Consider the following 18,131-nt stretch of genomic DNA (forward strand, 5'->3'; position numbering starts at 1 on the left):
TCATAGGGGTCTAATGTTGGTTCCACAATAAAATGGACCTGGGAGATCTACTGTAATAACCTCTAGTTCATGACTCTACTTGTAACACTCCAGACATTCACCATCTAAGGAATATGTGTCAATGAATGATGGAGATGAACACAGCTTGGGCAGAATTCTTAACTGCTCAGGCAAATGACTCAGCAGCTAAAAAAGGTGTGTCCTGTCCTCGTTACAGCAGACCTCACTGCTGGTACCAGAGTTACATGTTCAGTGGTATTGCCTCATTCCCATGAACTTATTTACCTCGGAGTATTGCTGCAGACCAGACTAACCTCAGACTTGAGCTAGCACTGGGATTAGAACCATAATACCATGCTTGGCCCCATGCGCTTTCCTATTATTGGGTTGTTAGTTTCACGATGCTGCGAACATGAACTTTTCTTTTCCTCTGTTTAACACATTAGGAAGAGTTAGAGGAACTAAGGGAGAAGGCTCAAAGCCAGTTCGGACCTCCTTCCCTACATGTGATCCGCAGCCACTGCATTTCTATCCCAGCCCGTGTTGACACCATTTAAGAGCTGTAGTCTCTTTATTGCTGACATGAACGCTGACAACTTTATTGTAAAAATGGATGGTAGCTTCCTTGTTACTGTAAGAAAACAGACGGCCAGCATTCATCAGCTGTAAAGTGTGCATGTGCTGCAAAATGGGTGCACACAGAACAGTCTTAATGATGCTGTGCTTTCCAGAGAACCTTGCCCTTGGCTGCTGACAGGTACCGACCTGCTGGAGACAAGGACACAGGAGATATGGGTACTGGTTGCAACAGCCAAATTATTGCGGGTACAAGTGACCGATAAACTTTTATACACTGCTATTGTAAAGGCGACTTGTGTAGGCTTTGCCAGAATTCACTCTGGCAAAGAGGCAATTTTTAAGTGGCTTGCAACCCAGATGTTTACTCTTACCCAAAGGCAGGGTATGGGGCGGGGCTGTGCAAGGTCCTCCATGTCATGTGCCGTACAATGAAGACCCCATCACACCCCACTGGGAACAGGGCTCCGAATCTTAAATATAACAAAGTAGAAAATGGGGAGTAAGACTCTGTGACCTGTAGGACCAGATGATGCATTCTGTAAGAAGCCAGAACATCCGGCCTCCAGGAGGGCCACACTGGTTCCAGAGTTTTCCCAGGGCAGCACGGAGATGGCACATGAGAACCATTGTCTGGAACGCTCTCTGGCCAAGATAGAGATGCTGCTACCACATAGGCAGAGCCCGCTTTTTCATACACATCGCTTTTAATAGACAGAATACTATTTAAAAATAGGCAGTGAGCACCGTGTCGATCTCATACAAATGACAGGCATGTTTTACAGAAAAGCCGCCAGGAGTCCGCAATCCTTTAGCGCTTGAAGGCCAGAAGTATTTGTTGTTAATACTCTGTGGGGACCTCTTGGCTTGTAGCCTGACTATAGTGAGCACTGGCTGAGTCAAAGAAGGCGCAGTCCTTCCATCCTGAGGTAGTAAGTATTCAGTTACACCGGGCTGAAGAAAACTCTACAAAATGGCTGCACGCACAGCAGAGGAGGTTTAATAGTGTCGGCGACTACAGCTTAACAGTATCCACTTGTTACTGGAGTGCTTGTAGTAGTGCTTTCAGATGAAGAAGCACCAGACTTAGGACAAAGTTTAAGAGAAACTGCTGCTGCTGCTGAGTCGTCACGTACAGACCATGGGACTCTGCTTCCCCTTAACTTGGAATGCTTGAGTGGCCGTGAAAGGAGCCCACCACTGCGGCACTCACAAGAGGAACCTTCAGAGGTAAGATCTGTGGAAACTTTCCCCAAAGCCTTAAACTATTAGACCACGCGTTCTATACGTTTTAAAGTGAATTATGCATGAAAGTCTGTGCAAACTACAACATATGTTGCAATTAACAATCAAGGAAAAAAACTAGTATACTTTAGCATTAGTATTTAAGTTATATAAAATACATCTTTATAAAAGTACAGAATCTCTTTTCAAAGTTTAAATTATACCCACTGAAGTAGCCAGATTCTCTGCTAGTACTAAAGGGTTTATTGCTCTAAATTATTGCTTAGCCCTGTGGAACCTGTGAGAAAGCTATAGCAAAAACTAGAGTTCTGTGTCCTAAGGAAAACTGCCTTAACAACTCAGCTGCCATCCAGTCTGTCTGGCTGAAGGCTTTCAACCGAGGACTCTTCCATAGGGCTAGGGCTGTGTCGGCTGCTGCTACCCATGGCTTGCTTTGTCTGGATCCAAAGTGGAGTCTTGATGCAAGGTTCCTGCTTGCGCCAGGAAGCTGTGGTTTTGTTGTCCCCAATCATAGCAGTCTGGAGCAAAACTTGAAACAAACAAACAACCCAGTTCAGTGGCTTGACACAGTGTATTGCAGATATGTGGCATGTGGATTTTAGTAACAGACCTGAGTCTCTCAGGCCTAGTATCTTGCCCATTTTCTACCAAACGGCTATGCACAATGCTGGCAGCCTGAATTCAAGTCTACTGAATCCCGCCAGAGCTTAGAAGTTTGGAACTACAGAATCTAAAACTAGCTACTGTGGAGAACATAGGTTTAGCAAAAAAAAAAAAAAAAAAAGTGACCCCGAAGGTGGGAGATTATTGTGCGTTTTGGATAGATAACATCTATGTCTCAAGTTCCTTGTCTGTGGAACAGGAAGGCATTAGCAATTTTCTTGTTGGGCTGTTGTCAGGGTTGAGTGAACACCTACCAAAGTCCTCAAGATATCATTGGAACTCAAAAACACCTTTTATTTTCCTCGACCATAGAAAAGGGCCTTTTCTTGCTCTCGGTACAGGGGGAGTACTGCCCTCTCCGTAACTTCTGGCAAGTAGTGGTTAGGGACACTCCGGAGCTCCAGCGGAGTTACAGGGTGAAAGCGTGGGGCAGCTAGTTAGGAAGAGGTGGGGCCCAAACTCTTGGCGGGATAGCTCTTGACCCTGAGAAATCTTGGGATGTTGGCTAGCTCCCAGAGTCTGTACTTGACATCTGCGGCTCTGTGCCTTCCCCTAATTGCTACCTTGTCTTGTTATCTGATGGGGGGGGGGGGGTTTCTCCTCACTGAGACAGCAGTGTGTTCTATCTCAGTTCTGTATCCCAAACCAAGGTCCTTTCAGAGCACTTCCCCCATTTCCAAGGACTTTCATACTGTTACACAGAGCAAAAAGCAAGCACAACTTTCTGAGCCCTGGGTAGATCCAGGTGCACAGGGAGAGGAGGGACCTAGGGCCACAAGATGCTTCCCTTCCTCCCTTTCCTAGCTGTTATCCAGACTCTGGATCTAGCGGAAGGCACCAGGCACAGCTTGTCTGAGCATACACACACCATTGTGAATGCTACCACGTGTAAGTGCCCACCCCAAAAAGGACACAGTCCAGTCTGCAAGTGAATTTTCAAAAAAAAAAAAAAAGAAAAAAAAAGGCAGTTCCCATGTGCTCTGGCATTGAGGTATGTATGCTCCAGGGCCAGCCACACTGCTTACCCAGCAAAGGGACTTCCACAGATCTGGAACCATGAGAACTTAATTATACTGACCTCACAGGACTGTAGCAAACAATGAATGAGATGACACTTGTGAATATCTTAGTAAATAACTGGTTAAGAATGACAAATTTTGGTTCTTATAATATATTCACTCTAGTGATAATTGTTCATATATTCTCTGGCTTTAGAAGAGGATCCAAGATGTCTGCCTGGATGTCCCAGATCACGTTCCAGTGAGTGAGTGGAGCAGCACATGCTCTGGCTCTCTCTGGGTAGGCTCGGAGAGGTCCTATAAGTAAAGGTTGATTGCTTTTAAAACCAGCACAGCTCTTAAAATTCCTTGGAATACGGAGTAGGAAAAATGCCAGGGGAGAGAATCTTTAAGGATCCTTTACACTCGGCTACTTCCCATGGTGAACCTGACCCTGCAGAACTGCTCTGTGTGGTAGTAAGTCTCCCACTCACAGTCTGTTCCAGCGACCCAGCACGCTCCAACAGGAGCTGGCTCTTACCTTCCCTGAAGTCCCTGAGGGGCAATGTTCCAGGCAAGGTCATCATCACTGTCATATCTTCGGGGGTTGTCAAAGAAGTAAGATCTGGGACTGAATCCATGACTGGGGACCATCCCAGGATTGGTCTAGAAGAAGACATAATCCTTTTAGCATCCATGCAGACAACTGCCTACTAACTAGCATGAGGAGAGTGCCGTCACTAGCTGGAGTGCTTAAATGTGTCTGTGCATGCTTTGGGGTGGGGGTGGGGAGGGTGGGTTCAGGGTCACCAAGATGCTTGCTGCACTACTCTCCCATTTCCTGATGACTGGTTATCAGTCTGAGGATAGAGGGAGTCTGTTTTCCTTTTTTTTTTTTTTTTTTTTTTTTTTTTTTAAGATTTATTTTATTTATGAGTACACTGTAGCTGTCTTCAGACACACCAGGAGAGGGTATTGGATCTCATTACAGATGGTTGTGAGCCACCATATGGTTGCTGGGCACTGAACTCAGGACCTTTGGAAGAACAGTCAGTGCTCTTAACCACTGAGCCATCTCTCCAGCCCTGTTTTCTTTTACTGGTACTTTCAGACAAGGTATCATGTAGCTCAAGCTGGCCTTGAACTCATTATGTAGACAAGGACCACTGAACCTCTCTGATCCACTTGCTTCTATCTCCCCAGTGCTAAGATTACATGCCTGGTTTATGTGTGACTAGGGATCAAACCCAGGGCTTCATTCATATTAGGCAAGCACAATACCAAATGCTATATCTCCAACCCTCCATTTTCTGCTAAAAAAAAAAAAAGGCAGGGTATGTGTTTGGAGGACAGTGAATACTTCCCCCCAGGCCATGAGATGTACTTAACTTTCATTTCTTTTGTAAAATACAGCTAAATCCCCAAACATATTTTCTTTGAGAAAATTAAGGGAAAAGAAGATTCTCCTTGAAAGAGTCCTGGATGACTCCACAAAGAGATGCGAGAAGTGCCCTGGAAAGGGGAGGGGTGCACATCCTAGTTGCCAGTTTCAGGAGGATTAGGGACACCAGCAAACAGACAAGGAAGGAGTACTTACAAGATCCTTCGTGGGATTTCTGACTCGGAAGAAATAAACTACCAAGGTGGTGGGTAAGAGCTCCCATACGAAAAGCACCACGCCAAACACTATGTAGCCGGCATCACCCAGCTGGCTCTTCAGATCTGCCTGTTCCGGAGCAAGGAAAATGAAGTCATGAAACTTCGTGTGCTGGAGGACGGAGAGCAGGAAACAGCGAAATGCTCCCCCTAAAGCTTGCACTTTGAAACTTGGTCGCCAGGGACAGGTCAGGCCTTGGAGGACTGTGGAAACTATGTAGGAAGATTATTTATGACTGGCTGTTCATTTACTTTTGCGGTTCAGGAATGAACCCAGAGCCCACATCCCAGCCCTGACTCCTAAACGAGAGCGGCTTGTCTGTCCAGAGTCATCCTGACATTAGCCACACACAATTCTTCACCCATGAGAGCTGACCACAGGCAGCTTGTCCTGGAAAAGTCCTCCGAGCAAGGCAGAGCCCAAGGGGATGGCTATGGAGGGAAAGTCCCAGGACAGAGGGGAACCAGTTATGTATGGCAGCTTCTCAGCCCATTACCAGGAAGAGAACACTGAGCCGAAGCCTGGTCCTCAAGCCTTTTCTAACACATTGTGCTGAAAGCCCAGACCAAATGTTCGTGATGATACTCGGGTCTCCTACTTCTAGATCATCACCGCGGCTCAGCCCTGTGTGGTCTCCCTTTCACTGAGAAGGCACAGGCACTTGAAGCCACTAAAAACGAGCATCTCAAAAGCATCACACCCCAAGCGGAGAGTCTTTACGCTCTTGATTGAAAGAAAATTGGAAGTAATTTGTTAAATTTGCTGCTTGATGGAACTTCAGTTCGGAAAGATAAAGGTCGGGTGGGCAGCAGTGATGGTTTGAACTCATACATACCAGTGCTATTGCCTGTTCTTGAAAACCCTTGTGCATGAAGCACAGCTCTATAAGCAGCCACTGCTTAAGGTCTAGAAATCCCACGTCTGGTTTTCCTCAAACAGCCCACATACCTGAGCATCCTTGCCTAGCTTTCTCCCTGCTGCACCTGTGGGACAGGCTTGACCAGTGTTGCTAGGTTACAGTCATAGTTTCATCTTTTCCAGGGCTAACGTGCATGTAGCCATTTGGGATTTAGCTCCCTGCGATCATTTTTATTTATCTTTTTAAATCTCACTGTCTTAACAAATCAGCTCCCGTTGTGACCACTGGTGGGATTTTATAGCTAAACGTACACACTTTTGGGTATTTGCTGTTTTTCCAGATGACACTAGGGAGTGTTTGCAGAGCAAGCCAGTAGAGACCCATTCGAGGAGTTATCAGTGTCTACACCTCACTGGGCAATCAACTCCCACAGGAAGGAAAAATGCCTGCTTGCTTTTGTACACCTAACACTGCATGACAGCAGGCACTCCCTGCATCCTACTAACCTGGTCCCCACTGAGGCAGCATCTGACCACATTCCACTGCTCCGGTCCCTGTTCAGGCAGCACCTCGCCCAGCCCCCATGTATCTGGTCCCCACCAACCTGGTCCCCAGTGTCATAGCAACTCACTACATTCCACTGATCTGGTCACTGTGCAGCACCTTGTCATGTCCCACCTACCTGGTCAGATACATTGTACCAGTCATAATCAAAGGAATGGACGTTCTTGATCTGAGAAAATGACAAGATGAAGAGGTTGTAGCAGGCCCGAGAGGTGTAGAGCAAGATGACGGTGACACCAATGGCAGTTACCTGACACACTGATGAGCCCTGGAAGACAAAGCCAACAGGAATGGACCATTGCTGGTGTACCCACTGCAGGCATGCTAGCTGCCTCCCTCTCTCTCTGTGTGTGTGTGTGTGTGTGTGTGTGTGTGTGTGTGTCTGTACCTGGAGCTTGCTGATCCTCTGCCTCCTGCTGAGCACATATCGTTGCACTCAGCTCTTAATATAGTTTCTGGGGGAATCGGACCCAGTTTCTTATGTCTGCACTTGATTGAGGTTATCACCCCAGCCTGCAAGATCTGCTTGCCTAACACACATGGGCCCTGGGTTTGATATCCAACACCACAAAAATAAGTTAAACAGTTGTAGTTCTAAGCCAGACTAAGTTTTGCCAGAGACTCTACACACCCTATACTACGCTATGCTAAACCCACTTGGAAACAAAGTTCAGTGAACCAGAGTGAGCAAGGTCTGTTGTGTCCTATGTGTAAGCCACAGAATAAGAAACCTTGATCACATCCCCACCTTTACCTTTGACTCCAAGTAGATGTTAGCCAGGGACATCTTGGAGATTTTGTAGAGGCAGATGGAGAGAGAGATGGCACACAGCACAAAGAGTGTGTCATTGATGGCCACCCTCACCGAGACGATAACCTTCCTGTCCCAGTCTCCCGTCTTCACCAGCACAGCACAGGTCAGATTCACCAACAGGAAAACAAGGCTGATGAAAAGGGAGGCCAGGTAGAGGGGTAACCTGGGGGAGACAGGGAGACATGCTTCAGGACCCATCACTTCATATTAGCTACACATTCTGGGTCAGGAGCATGCATGGCTCTTGGCAATAGACCTTCTCGGCTCCAAATTACAAAATGGCTACCTTCTGTGCCCCATAGCTTAAGGGTCCTTCCTTCACAGGGTCTCATTTCTAAGAGGTGGCAAGGACTGTTTTAGGTCTGTGCCTATTGGCTGCATTGCCTGAGCATCCAAATTGCCTGTGCATGAGGATGAGAACAGGCTTGGGCTCAGAACTCCAGGCGGAGCACAAATGTCTACCCCGTCACCCTCGGCATGGGTCAAGGGGACACAATACAATCTCTGCTGAGCCTCATCTTCGAAAACTAAAACTGTGATGCCTGCCTTACAAGGTGGTCGCTTGTAAAGGCAGATTCCTCAGTCCTCCGTACTCACTGTATCCATATCCCAGACTCAACCAGCCAAGGACCAAAGCAACTGAATTGCATCTGTGCTGAACACCTATGGACTTCTCTTGACATCTGGGGTAGTTTGACGAGTTACGGTTCCCACAGACTCTTGTGTTCGAATGCTTGGCTCATAGGGAGTGGCACTTATTAAGAGGTATGGCCTTGTTGGAAGAAGTGTGTCCTCCAAAGCACTTGGTGGGCTTTGGGGTCTGCTATGCTCAAGATACATCCAGTTTAGCACACAGCACCCTCCTGCTGCCTTCGGATCAAGATGTAGAATTCTCAGCTCTTTCTCCAACACCATGTCTGCCCTGTATGCTACTATACTCCCCACCATGATGATAATAGACTAAGCCTCTGAAATTGTAAGCCAGCCCCAGTTAAATGTTTTCCTTTATAAGAGTTGCCTTGGTCACTTCACACCTGTGAAAAGTTGTGTCTCTCTTTACAGCAATGAAAACACTTAAGACATTATTCCGCAAAACACTAATTTCATAACTCATGTTATTTAACTTAGAGACATGTTATATACTATAGTGAAGATGAGTTCGGGCCACACACCTATGCCAAATTCTATAAGGGACTTAAGCATCCAGAGTTTGTTATCTGTGGGTCACAGATTCTATTCCTTGCTAACTGTATATGTTTATCAGATGATCCAGAGGTGCATGTGGCTCTGGATTCAGGGCTGTGCAAGTAGGTGCTCATAGTCCTTTCTGTCCACCTGAGAGGATGTCCCTTGACCATGGCAAGCTGTCTCCAACAAGGAGATGTGATAGAGTATTTTGAGAGACAGAGGGAATCGGGTTCAGGTTCTCAAACTGAACTTTAGGCCCAAGTTCTTCCTTCTCAGGTGAGGTCTCATGTATTCTATGCTGGCCTCCAACTCACTATGTCACTGAAGATGACCATGAACTCTGGATCATCTGATAATAAGGGGAAGTCACTCAAGCCAGACAGTTCTAACAATTTTTTTTTTTTTTTTTCGAGACAGGGTTTCTCTGTGTAGCCCTGGCTGGCCTGGAACTCACTTTGTAGACCAGGCTAAACCAGCCAGTTCTAATGACTAGTTTTTTTTCTCACTCCCTCCCCCTGCCCCCCCCCCCCCCCCCCAGTGTGTGTCCAGAGAGATAAGGTCCCAATGGATTGCAGCTGGACACTGGCACCAGAGTGCAGTTGGGACAGAGGAGGGGTAGGGCATGAATCGGCTACACAGGCTGATCCATCGCCTGACCACATCCAGGTTTCAGAAGGGCTAATGGCAGCAGCACTGGGGCAGGAGGGACTACAACCTGTGCCTTCCCAGGGAGCTCCAGGAACAGTGGAAGCAATGGCTGGGATCCAGAAGCAGATATGTTAGGGAGGCGGTGGGACCTGGACCCAGAAGTAGAGCTCCTGGGGCACCGTAGCATCTTGGTCCCAGTCCCATCCCTCTCAACCGAGCACTTTCTCCTTTGCCTCTTCTGTGGCCCCACGGTGCCCTTTGCCTCTTCTGTGGCCCCACGGTGCCCTTTGCCTTTTCTGTGGCCCCATGGTGCCCTTTGCCTCTTCTGTGGCCCCACGGTGCCCTTTGGTGTGTGATGCACTCACCAATTCAGCTCTGCAACACACACCATTTCAAACCCATCTTAGAAATAAGGCCATGGGGCTGGTGAGATGGCTCAGCGGGTAAGAGCACCCAATTGCTCTTCCAAAGGTGCAGAATTCAAATCCCAGCAACCACATGGTGGCTCACAATCATCCTTAACAAGATCTGACTCCCTCTTCTGGAGTGTCTGAAGACAGCTACAGTGTACTTACATATCATAAATAAATAAATAAATAAAACACCAAAAAAAAAAAAAAAAGCCATTTCCCCAGGGACTGCTTCCCTTCCTGAAACCTTTGCAGCTGATGCTGTGTCCCGTGGTCTATGGCCAAGGGCAGCTGGAAACTATAGCTCCTACCAAGACCCAGTACTGCTACAGGATCTGACCTAACGGTTGACACGAAGAAACCACAGATACAAAAAAGCTTTGCCAGGGCTCTGTGCTCTGATGGAGACCTGGCAGTAGCCTACAAACCTAGCACACTTTATATGTGTAATGAGAAGTTTATTGTATATTGAGTAAGGAGGTGGGGTTATTATATACAGCTGAATAAGGAGGGAGGCTTAACTAATTTCAATAGGGTTGCCTCTGCAGAGACACAGTCTCAGGCTTCCAGGGAGAAGATACTGTGGACAGTTTCTGCACACATTTGCACTCCAACCAGAGGAGAGCTTTGCCACTTCCCCGAGCCTTACCCAGAGTTTTGTTTTCTGTTCTGTTGCTATGTGGAGACACCGCAACTAAGGCAACTTATAAAAGGAAGCATTTAGTCAGGCGGTTTGCTTGCAGTGTCAGAGGGTTCGTACCTGATTATCATGGCAGAAAGCAGTCAGGCATGGCCCAGGGCAGTGGCTGAGAGCTTTACATCTTAATCCACAGGCAGCAGGCAGAGACACACTAGGTCTGGCATGGGCTTCTGAAACCCTAAAGTCCATCTCCAGGAACGTATTTCCTCCAACAAGGCACGTGTTCCAATCTTCTTCAATAGTTCCATGCCCTGGTTATTAAGCCTCCAAGCTTATGAGCCTCTGGGGGCCATTCCCTTTCAAACCACCACAGTCAAGAGAAGGCTTTGCCATTCCCATGCATCTGAGGCAATGGGGTCCTTGGCATGGCCATTCTCACGTCAAGCAAGGCACTCGCTCCGTTCTTCCACTCCCCACAGGAGCCTGCAAACTCGGACGAGTCTTCTCACCAAACCACAGTCACTCTTGCCTAGCTCAAAAGGAGCACGTGAAGCTGTGACTGACCATCTTATCTGTGTTTCATGTGTGCTCACAGTAATGGAAAACGTGCCTGTGAGGGAAGGAAGACAGATGTAGGCTCCTGAGCAAATTGCAGGGCAAGCTAGCTTCTAGAAAGCCCTGTTTGGTGTGCTAGCTTCTAGAAAGCCCTGTCTGGTATGCTAGCTTCTAGAAAGCCCTGTCTGGTGTTCCACTAGCAGCTGCTGAGCTTTGGTGAAAGGTTCAGATTGTGACTCTAGACTCTGCAGGCACGGACACACAGGCTTTCTGAAGACATCCCCAGGCTGGGGACAGCACAGTCTGCTGGGTATCTGTTCAGGTGACTCCTCAGGATGTGATCTTACATATCATTAAAACTATGGCTATTGCTCTTTCATCACAACAGCAAAGGACACTGGGAAAGTACCAACAGGATAAAGTGTCGTGAAAACAATGGGCACCACAGGGCATCATAGAGTACCAAGGACCATGTATCATGGGGCAACAACAAGCATCTCTAACACCATCCAGTAGCACAGAACACCGTGGTACATCATTCAGCAGCATGAACCCTAGCACCTGCTGCCAGCTGTGGATGGGTCCTGCACATCTGGTTGCCACAGCAAGAGCAACAAACCTTCATTTCCCCCTTCCCCGCTGCCCACCTTCTGCCCATGAGAAGAGGGTGTGGAATGCACGCTAGATCCCCAGTTCTCCACTCTGGTCTACACAGGCTGATCTTCCTACCTGTGACCTTCCTTCCCTCCATGTCTGGGTATCAAAGCCAGTTCTCTGAACCTTCAGGATCCAGCAGTCTTTAGAGTTAGAGTGTGGGGCTAAGGAAATGGCTCAGCAGGTAAGAGTGCTTACTGCCCGACTGGGAGGAAGTGAAAGGCCAGGTGTGGTTGATTCTGCATGTCCTGCCAGCACTGTGGCCGGCAGAGACGAGAGGATTTCTGGGGCTAGCCAGTTGCAAACCTAGCTCAAATTTTCAGCGAGAAGCCTAAAAATGGCAGAGAGGGATAGAGCAGGATACCTGACGGCCTCCTCTGGCCCCCGCATGAGTATTTGGGGGTGGGCATCCCCATATGCGTGGTGCACATTTACGACCTAGCACTGGGGAGGTAGAAGCAGGAAGACCAGGAGTTCAAGAGGAGGCAGCTTCAACAGTTCTCACTTCCCCCCGGGTGTCCACAGATTGAGCATCACCAGGCCAGACACTACAAAGGTTACAGGGCCAGCCTGGTTGGCACATGAATGGGGGCTCACAGTGCAAGGGAACACCGGCTGCTGTGTTACCAATGGCAGCTTTCTGCGCGGACTCACTTCTAACTGCATCCCTCATCCAAAATGCTTGTGACGACTCAAAGCCCTGGTTTAATCCCAAGTACAATGAATTAATGATAAAAACCAAGTTGTTTTAAAAAGCTGGGAACGTAACGTTAGAATGAGACATCTTGGGGGACAGACCCCAAGTGTAAAGAACAAAACAAACACTTATGTTTTCATATGCATCTTCGGGTGCTTGGGTGTGAGGGCATTTGCCGTTTTGAGATGCTCTGCCTCCCAGCTCCAACATCCCTGCATGTGAGTGGGCTCCAGCTCGCTCTCTCTTCAGTGTGATGGAAACACACACTGAATACCCAGCCGCGATGACAAACTACAGAGCAATCAGTGGTGGGCACATATTCTCAATCCATACACAATTTTCTGAACATGTATCCTGGATACAGACTAGGGGTAAAAGCCATCTCTTCTGAGGGCATAGGAGATGGCTCTGTGGTTAAGAAAGTGTAATTCAGAGGATGTGAGTTCATTCCCCAGCAGCCCAGCAAGCAGCTTACAACTCCACATAACTCCAGTTCCAGAGCATTGAACACCCCTGGGCTTCTCAGGTATCCCATAAATATGCATACACTCACATTCATACACACACACACACACACACCAAACACGACTAAAAGCACTTGAATAAATTAAGAGTAATACTCTTAGAATGTTGAATAAAAAATGTCTGAAGAGCCGGGCGTGGTGGCGCATGCCTTTAATCCCAGCACATGGGAGGCAGAGGCAGGCGGATTTCTGAGTTCGAGGCCAGCCTGGTCTACAGAGTGAGTTCCTTGACAGCCAGGGCTATACAGAGAAACCCTGTCTCAAAAAAACAAAAAACAAAACAAAACAAAACAAAAAAAACAACAAAAAAATGTCTGAAGAGTCCTCATTACATACACAGTCATCACCTCTGAACCTATAAGGGATTGGTTCTAAGACGCCGAAGATACCAAAATCCAAGGATGCCTGGACATCCCTTACAAAAGATGGTTTATTCACTTAGACTTTATGTGTATATATTCTCCAGCATAACTTGAATCAAGTCCGTGTCACGAAAGATACCCAATATAATGTAAAAACTATCTAAATAACTGACAAGAAAAATGTCTGTATATGATCAGTATGTGTGTGGGTTCATACATGACAGCAAACAGGTAGAAATCAGAGGACAACGTATGGTAGTCACTTCTCTCTACCATGTCGGTTCTGGGATAGAACTCAGGTCATCAGGGTTAACAGCAAGCACCGCCACCCACTGAGTCCTCTCACCAGCCCATTTCTTAGTAGTTTTGAGCCACTGATGGTGGAGTCAAGGATGAGGAAGGCTGACTGTATTTAAATGAAATCCGTGTACCATTTCTTTGGTGACACAATGATTCACTTTTCCAGCATTTTGTGCCTTTGTTGGTGGAGGGCTTTGGGGCAAGCTCACGAAACACAAAGAAGGCCTTGTGCCCCAGCCCTCCCCGAGGCCTTTCCTTACAATGTTCCCATAGCCAAACCTGACTGTTCCTGCTTGCCTTTGATAAAATGGAGTCTCATTAGCCCAGATTAGCTCAAAGTTCATTACACAGCGTAGAGAAGCCTCAAATGCAAGATCCTGCCTCAGCACCCAAGCACTGAGATTAGAGTTGTGCATCATCATACCCGACCCAAACCTGACCACTCGAAGCTTTGGAGAATGACTGATTTCTCTGACAATGTAGGAGGAGCACGCAAAGTCACCTTTCCCATAAACTGGGCGTGTCATCCGAGGTCCCTCCAGGCCATGCATGTCACTCTCCTAGGCTCCTAGAACAAGCCAGAAGAGCCTCAAACTTGGTATCTAGCTGAGATGACTTGGGACTTCTGGCCCCTCTGCTTCCATCCTCAGAGTCCAGCGGTCACAGGCGTGCATGCTAGTGAGCACTCTTAACAGAAGTTACGTTATTCTAAATAGTGTTTGAAGCAAGCAGGACTGTGCGTACCTGCAAAGCCAGCAAGCATGGGGCTGAGGAAGGTGGATAGTGTGTGCAAGGCAAACCTGGAGGAAATGTGAGGGGGTGTGGTGGCATGTGTGTGTGTGTGTGTGTGTGTGTGTGTGTGCTCGCGCGCCGTTCCAGAGGCCCCTGCAAATCCTATCACAGGCTCTCATGAACAAGAACATATTCCATTAGGCAAACAGGACCCCTGCAGGGCTGTCTAGCTGTGTACACGTCAGCTGGCAAAACAGGTTCCATGTACAAACACTTCACTTGCTGCCCGAGAAGCAACGTTCTGGGGTACTTACCGGTATTTGAGTAGTTCTGGAGAATATTTTGACTTGGCCTTGAAAATCACCTGCAATGACAGAAAAATAAGGAAGTTGGGGCATAGACTGTAGACAGCAACAAAATGTCACCATCACTTAAGAGTCCCCCTCCTTTTGCATCCAGATACCAGGCACTCTACCTGACAGTGTGAAGCAGTCCTTGGAAGGCTGAGGTAAAGAGGGTACCAGGTTCAAGGACTGCCTAGGCTACAAAGTGAGTTTAGCAACTTGGCAAAATCATGTCTCAAAAAGTAAAATACAGACTGTGGGTGTAACTTAGGGGTGACAAGGTCTTGGGTTCAATTCCCAGTACTGAAGAAAAGAAACCCCAAAACTAAGAGGCTTTGTCAAAACATCCAATGAAGAAAAGACAGAAACTACACTGTTTTCAAAGAGTGTTTCTGAAGCAGGCATGGTGGTATAGAAAGCAGGCATGGTGGTATATGCCCACCATCCCCACACTCAGGAGATCCAACAATTTGAGGCCAACCAAGGCAAGACTTTGTCATACACATACAAACATACACATGAAAGTGTTTGATCTTAGCCGGACATGGTGGTGCACGCCTTTAATCCCAGCACTTGGGAGGCAGAGGCAGGTGGATTTCTGAGTTCGAGGCCAGCCTGGTCTACCAAGTGAGTTCCAGGACAGCCAGGACTATACAGAGAAACCTTGTCTTGAAAAAACCACAAAAAAAAAAAAAAAAAAAAAAAAAAAAAAAAAAAAAAAAAAAAAAAAAGAAAGAAAGAAAGAAAGAAAGAAAGAAAGAGAGAAAGAAAGTGTTTGATTTTACCATGGAAAATACACAGGTTGTGCCACAGTTGGAGGATCAAAGTATATAACTTTGTCTAACTATCTACAGGCTCCTAAGGCTCCAGTGACTGCTTGAGACTACCTGCCCTTACCCACAGTGCCTCTGGGTACTGCATTGCCAGCAAGGGCACAACAGAGTGGTCCTATCCAATGAACTTAGCTCCAGGCTTGATGATGGCAGAAAAGAGAAGGCAAAGACCAGCCCTGCCTTCAATGAATGGCTCACAGGCTCACTGGAGAAAAGGGGCCCAGAGATAGAGAACTATAAAGAAGTTTCTAGCTGTAGCTGGTGGGCGCACAGACCTACAGCCCACGTGGACTCAGCCTCAGACTGGGCCACCAGCTCTGCTCTCAGCATGTGCTGTAGGTGTGACCTAGGTCACACAGTGACACCCGGAAGAGCCTGTGAGTGGACTAGAGTGAACCCAGGGCTCCTGTGGGGTCCCATATCACTCCCAGCCTTGGCCAATGCCATGTCTGTTTCCCCTGGGACCTGCAGAATGATGTCCTCATTCAAGAGATACAAGACAACCCAACAGTCCCATGGGCAGTTTAGCCCACCTACCTGCATCTTATAGAAAAAGGAGACAGTTTTGCGTTTCCTACAGTCCCTGGCCCTGCAGCTCCACCTGTCCCCTTTCAGTGAAGAACACATTGAAGGGAGCCGGGTGGGATATGACAACCCTAGCTGAGACCCATGAAACTCCTCTCTCAGCCCCGAGTAAAGGGCAGGGTTCTCAGTTCCAGCATGTGGGCCTTGTAAACATTTACCTATTTCAGCTCAAGACCTACACCTGTGAGAATGAGCTGAGACAGAACCTATCAAGCTATTCCAATAGAACTGGAAATCAATAATAAACAGTATTGAAATTGGAACTATGATCATGTGAGGAAATACATTTAGAAACATTAGAAACACATTTAGTTTCTTTAATTATGTGTGTGTGTGTGTGTGTGTGTGTGTGTATGGGCAGAGACATGCCATAGCATGCCGATAGAGATCAGAGAACAAGCTTGAGTCTCATGTGGGTCCCAAGGATCAAACGCAGGCAGTCAGGCTTGTTAGCAAACATCTTTACCAACTAACCTATCTGGCTGGTCCAGAAAATACTTGTTCCCTTATAGGAATTCTCAGAGCCTTTAAAAGACTACTATAATGTTAATCTTCAAGAGAAACGTGTTATACAGCAGTTTTCCAAACTTAAATCTAACTACCCAGTCTTCCTAGTGGCTGCCCAGGGAACAGACACAGGGAAACACAGCCCAGGTACAGATGGGATGGAATAACCATACCAACATTGAAGCCAACAATAATTAGGAGGAGCAAGTTTAAAACAATACCCAAGGGCTGCAGAGATGGCTCAGAGGGTAAGAGCGCTGACTGCTCTTCCGAGGGTCCGGAGTTCAAATCCCAGCAACCACATGGTGGCTCATAACCACCCATAATGAGATCTGACGCCCTCTTCTGGTGCGTCTGAAGACAGCTACAGTGTACTTATTTATAATGATAAATCAATCTTTGGGCCGGAGCAAGCAGGGACTGAGCGAGTGGAGTTGACTGGGAGCGAGCAGAAGTCCTAAATTCAATTCCCAACCACCACATGAAGGCACACAACCATCTGTACAGCTACAGTGTACTCATATATATAAAATAAATAAATAAATCTTTAAAAAAAAATAGAATGATACCCAAGTTTTAGCCCCTGGACATAAACCCAAGTACCACACTGAGAAGGAGGACCCTACCCTCACCCACCCTACCAAAGAGGAGACTAACTTACCAACCCTAACTCACCTCACCACTAGGTCTCATTCACGCCTGAAGGGAAGAAGTCATCCCAGATGAAGCCATTCTGCTCCTCCCAAGCCAACAGCCAGGGTCACATCAAGATCGAGACCCACCCTCCACGGCAATTACATCTTGTCTGAGTTCAGCCAGGCTTTGCTCTTCCTTCATCCTTAAACTCAAGTTCCCTAAACTTTATACCAATCCCCGACAACTGAGACTGCAATAACATGATGTGAGAATGGATATTCCACAGACAACTTTGAAGATTTTGTGTGTTGTATGGAGGCATCAATCAGCTGTCAATTAAAAACTCTATGGCCTGTTGGAAAGGGTAGAATAGAAGGTGGGCCATCCAGGAGGCAAAAAGGATTCTGGGAATCCTACGTCAGAGATTGGCCCAGGAAGATATGACAAGACAGATGCATGGTACCTGAACACAGGTAACCAGCCATGTGGCAGGATGTAGATTAGAATAAATGGGATATTTTAAGTTATCATCTAGTCATAGAAGAGCCTAGCTATTTGACCAAGGTCAATATTTGAAAATATATTTTGAGTCTGGGAGCATAGGGCTGGGAGGAAGAACCAGGCCTAACTTCTACAGGTAACATATTATATGTATCAATATCTATGTAAATATATTTTGAACATAAACTTTGTCCTCATTAATTAAAAGACAAACACATTCAAATGTTAAGTTTACAATTTACAAATGTAAGTTGTAATATAATAGTAATAAATCTAAGTTGTCCGTGTACTCACTCTGTCTGCATGGACTTCATTCAAGAGTGCTAAAAACTCACTCCTTAGTGGCCCCCTGGTCCTTGGGAGCTCCTAACCCGCTATCCACCTCCACCATCCTGCACTGACTCCACCTCCACCAGCCTGCACTGACGCCTAATGGCTCTGGCAGGAGGGGGAGGCAGGGGAGGCAAACATGGATTAATAATAATAGTTGAGCCGGGCGTGGTGGTGGACGCCTTTAATCCCAGCACTTGGGAGGCAGAGGCAGGCGGATTTCTGAGTTCGAGGACAGCCTGGTCTACAAAGTGAGTTCCAGGACAGCCAGGGCTATACAGAGAAACCCTGTCTCGAAAAACCAAAAAA

The 18,131-nt window shown here is 47.1% G+C and overlaps 1 protein-coding gene across 2 annotated transcripts in view; it reads right to left on the reverse strand.

Moving 5' to 3' along the window:
* Nucleotides 1-552: 552 nt before the first annotated feature.
* The window catches only part of Gpr137b (G protein-coupled receptor 137B), a 34,011-nt gene continuing 16,432 nt past the window's right edge, over nt 553-18,131 (reverse strand). Inside the window, exons 2-7 of one of the 2 annotated variants that reach the window (XM_021215229.1) lie at nt 14,401-14,450; nt 7,317-7,539; nt 6,681-6,830; nt 5,080-5,208; nt 4,024-4,148; nt 553-2,350 (exon numbers count right to left, since the gene is read on the reverse strand). In XM_021215229.1, coding sequence (XP_021070888.1) covers nt 2,239-2,350; nt 4,024-4,148; nt 5,080-5,208; nt 6,681-6,830; nt 7,317-7,539; nt 14,401-14,450 — 789 coding nt within the window. In that variant the 3' untranslated portion in view covers nt 553-2,238. Of the gene's footprint in view, nt 2,351-3,639; nt 3,801-4,023; nt 4,149-5,079; nt 5,209-6,680; nt 6,831-7,316; nt 7,540-14,400; nt 14,451-18,131 lie in introns of those variants that run through there. The other variant, XM_021215228.1, reaches the window with a different exon arrangement.

This window comes from Mus pahari, chromosome 16 (genome assembly GCF_900095145.1).
Source record: "Mus pahari chromosome 16, PAHARI_EIJ_v1.1, whole genome shotgun sequence".
In the NCBI taxonomy this organism is placed as follows: Eukaryota; Metazoa; Chordata; class Mammalia; order Rodentia; family Muridae; genus Mus; species Mus pahari.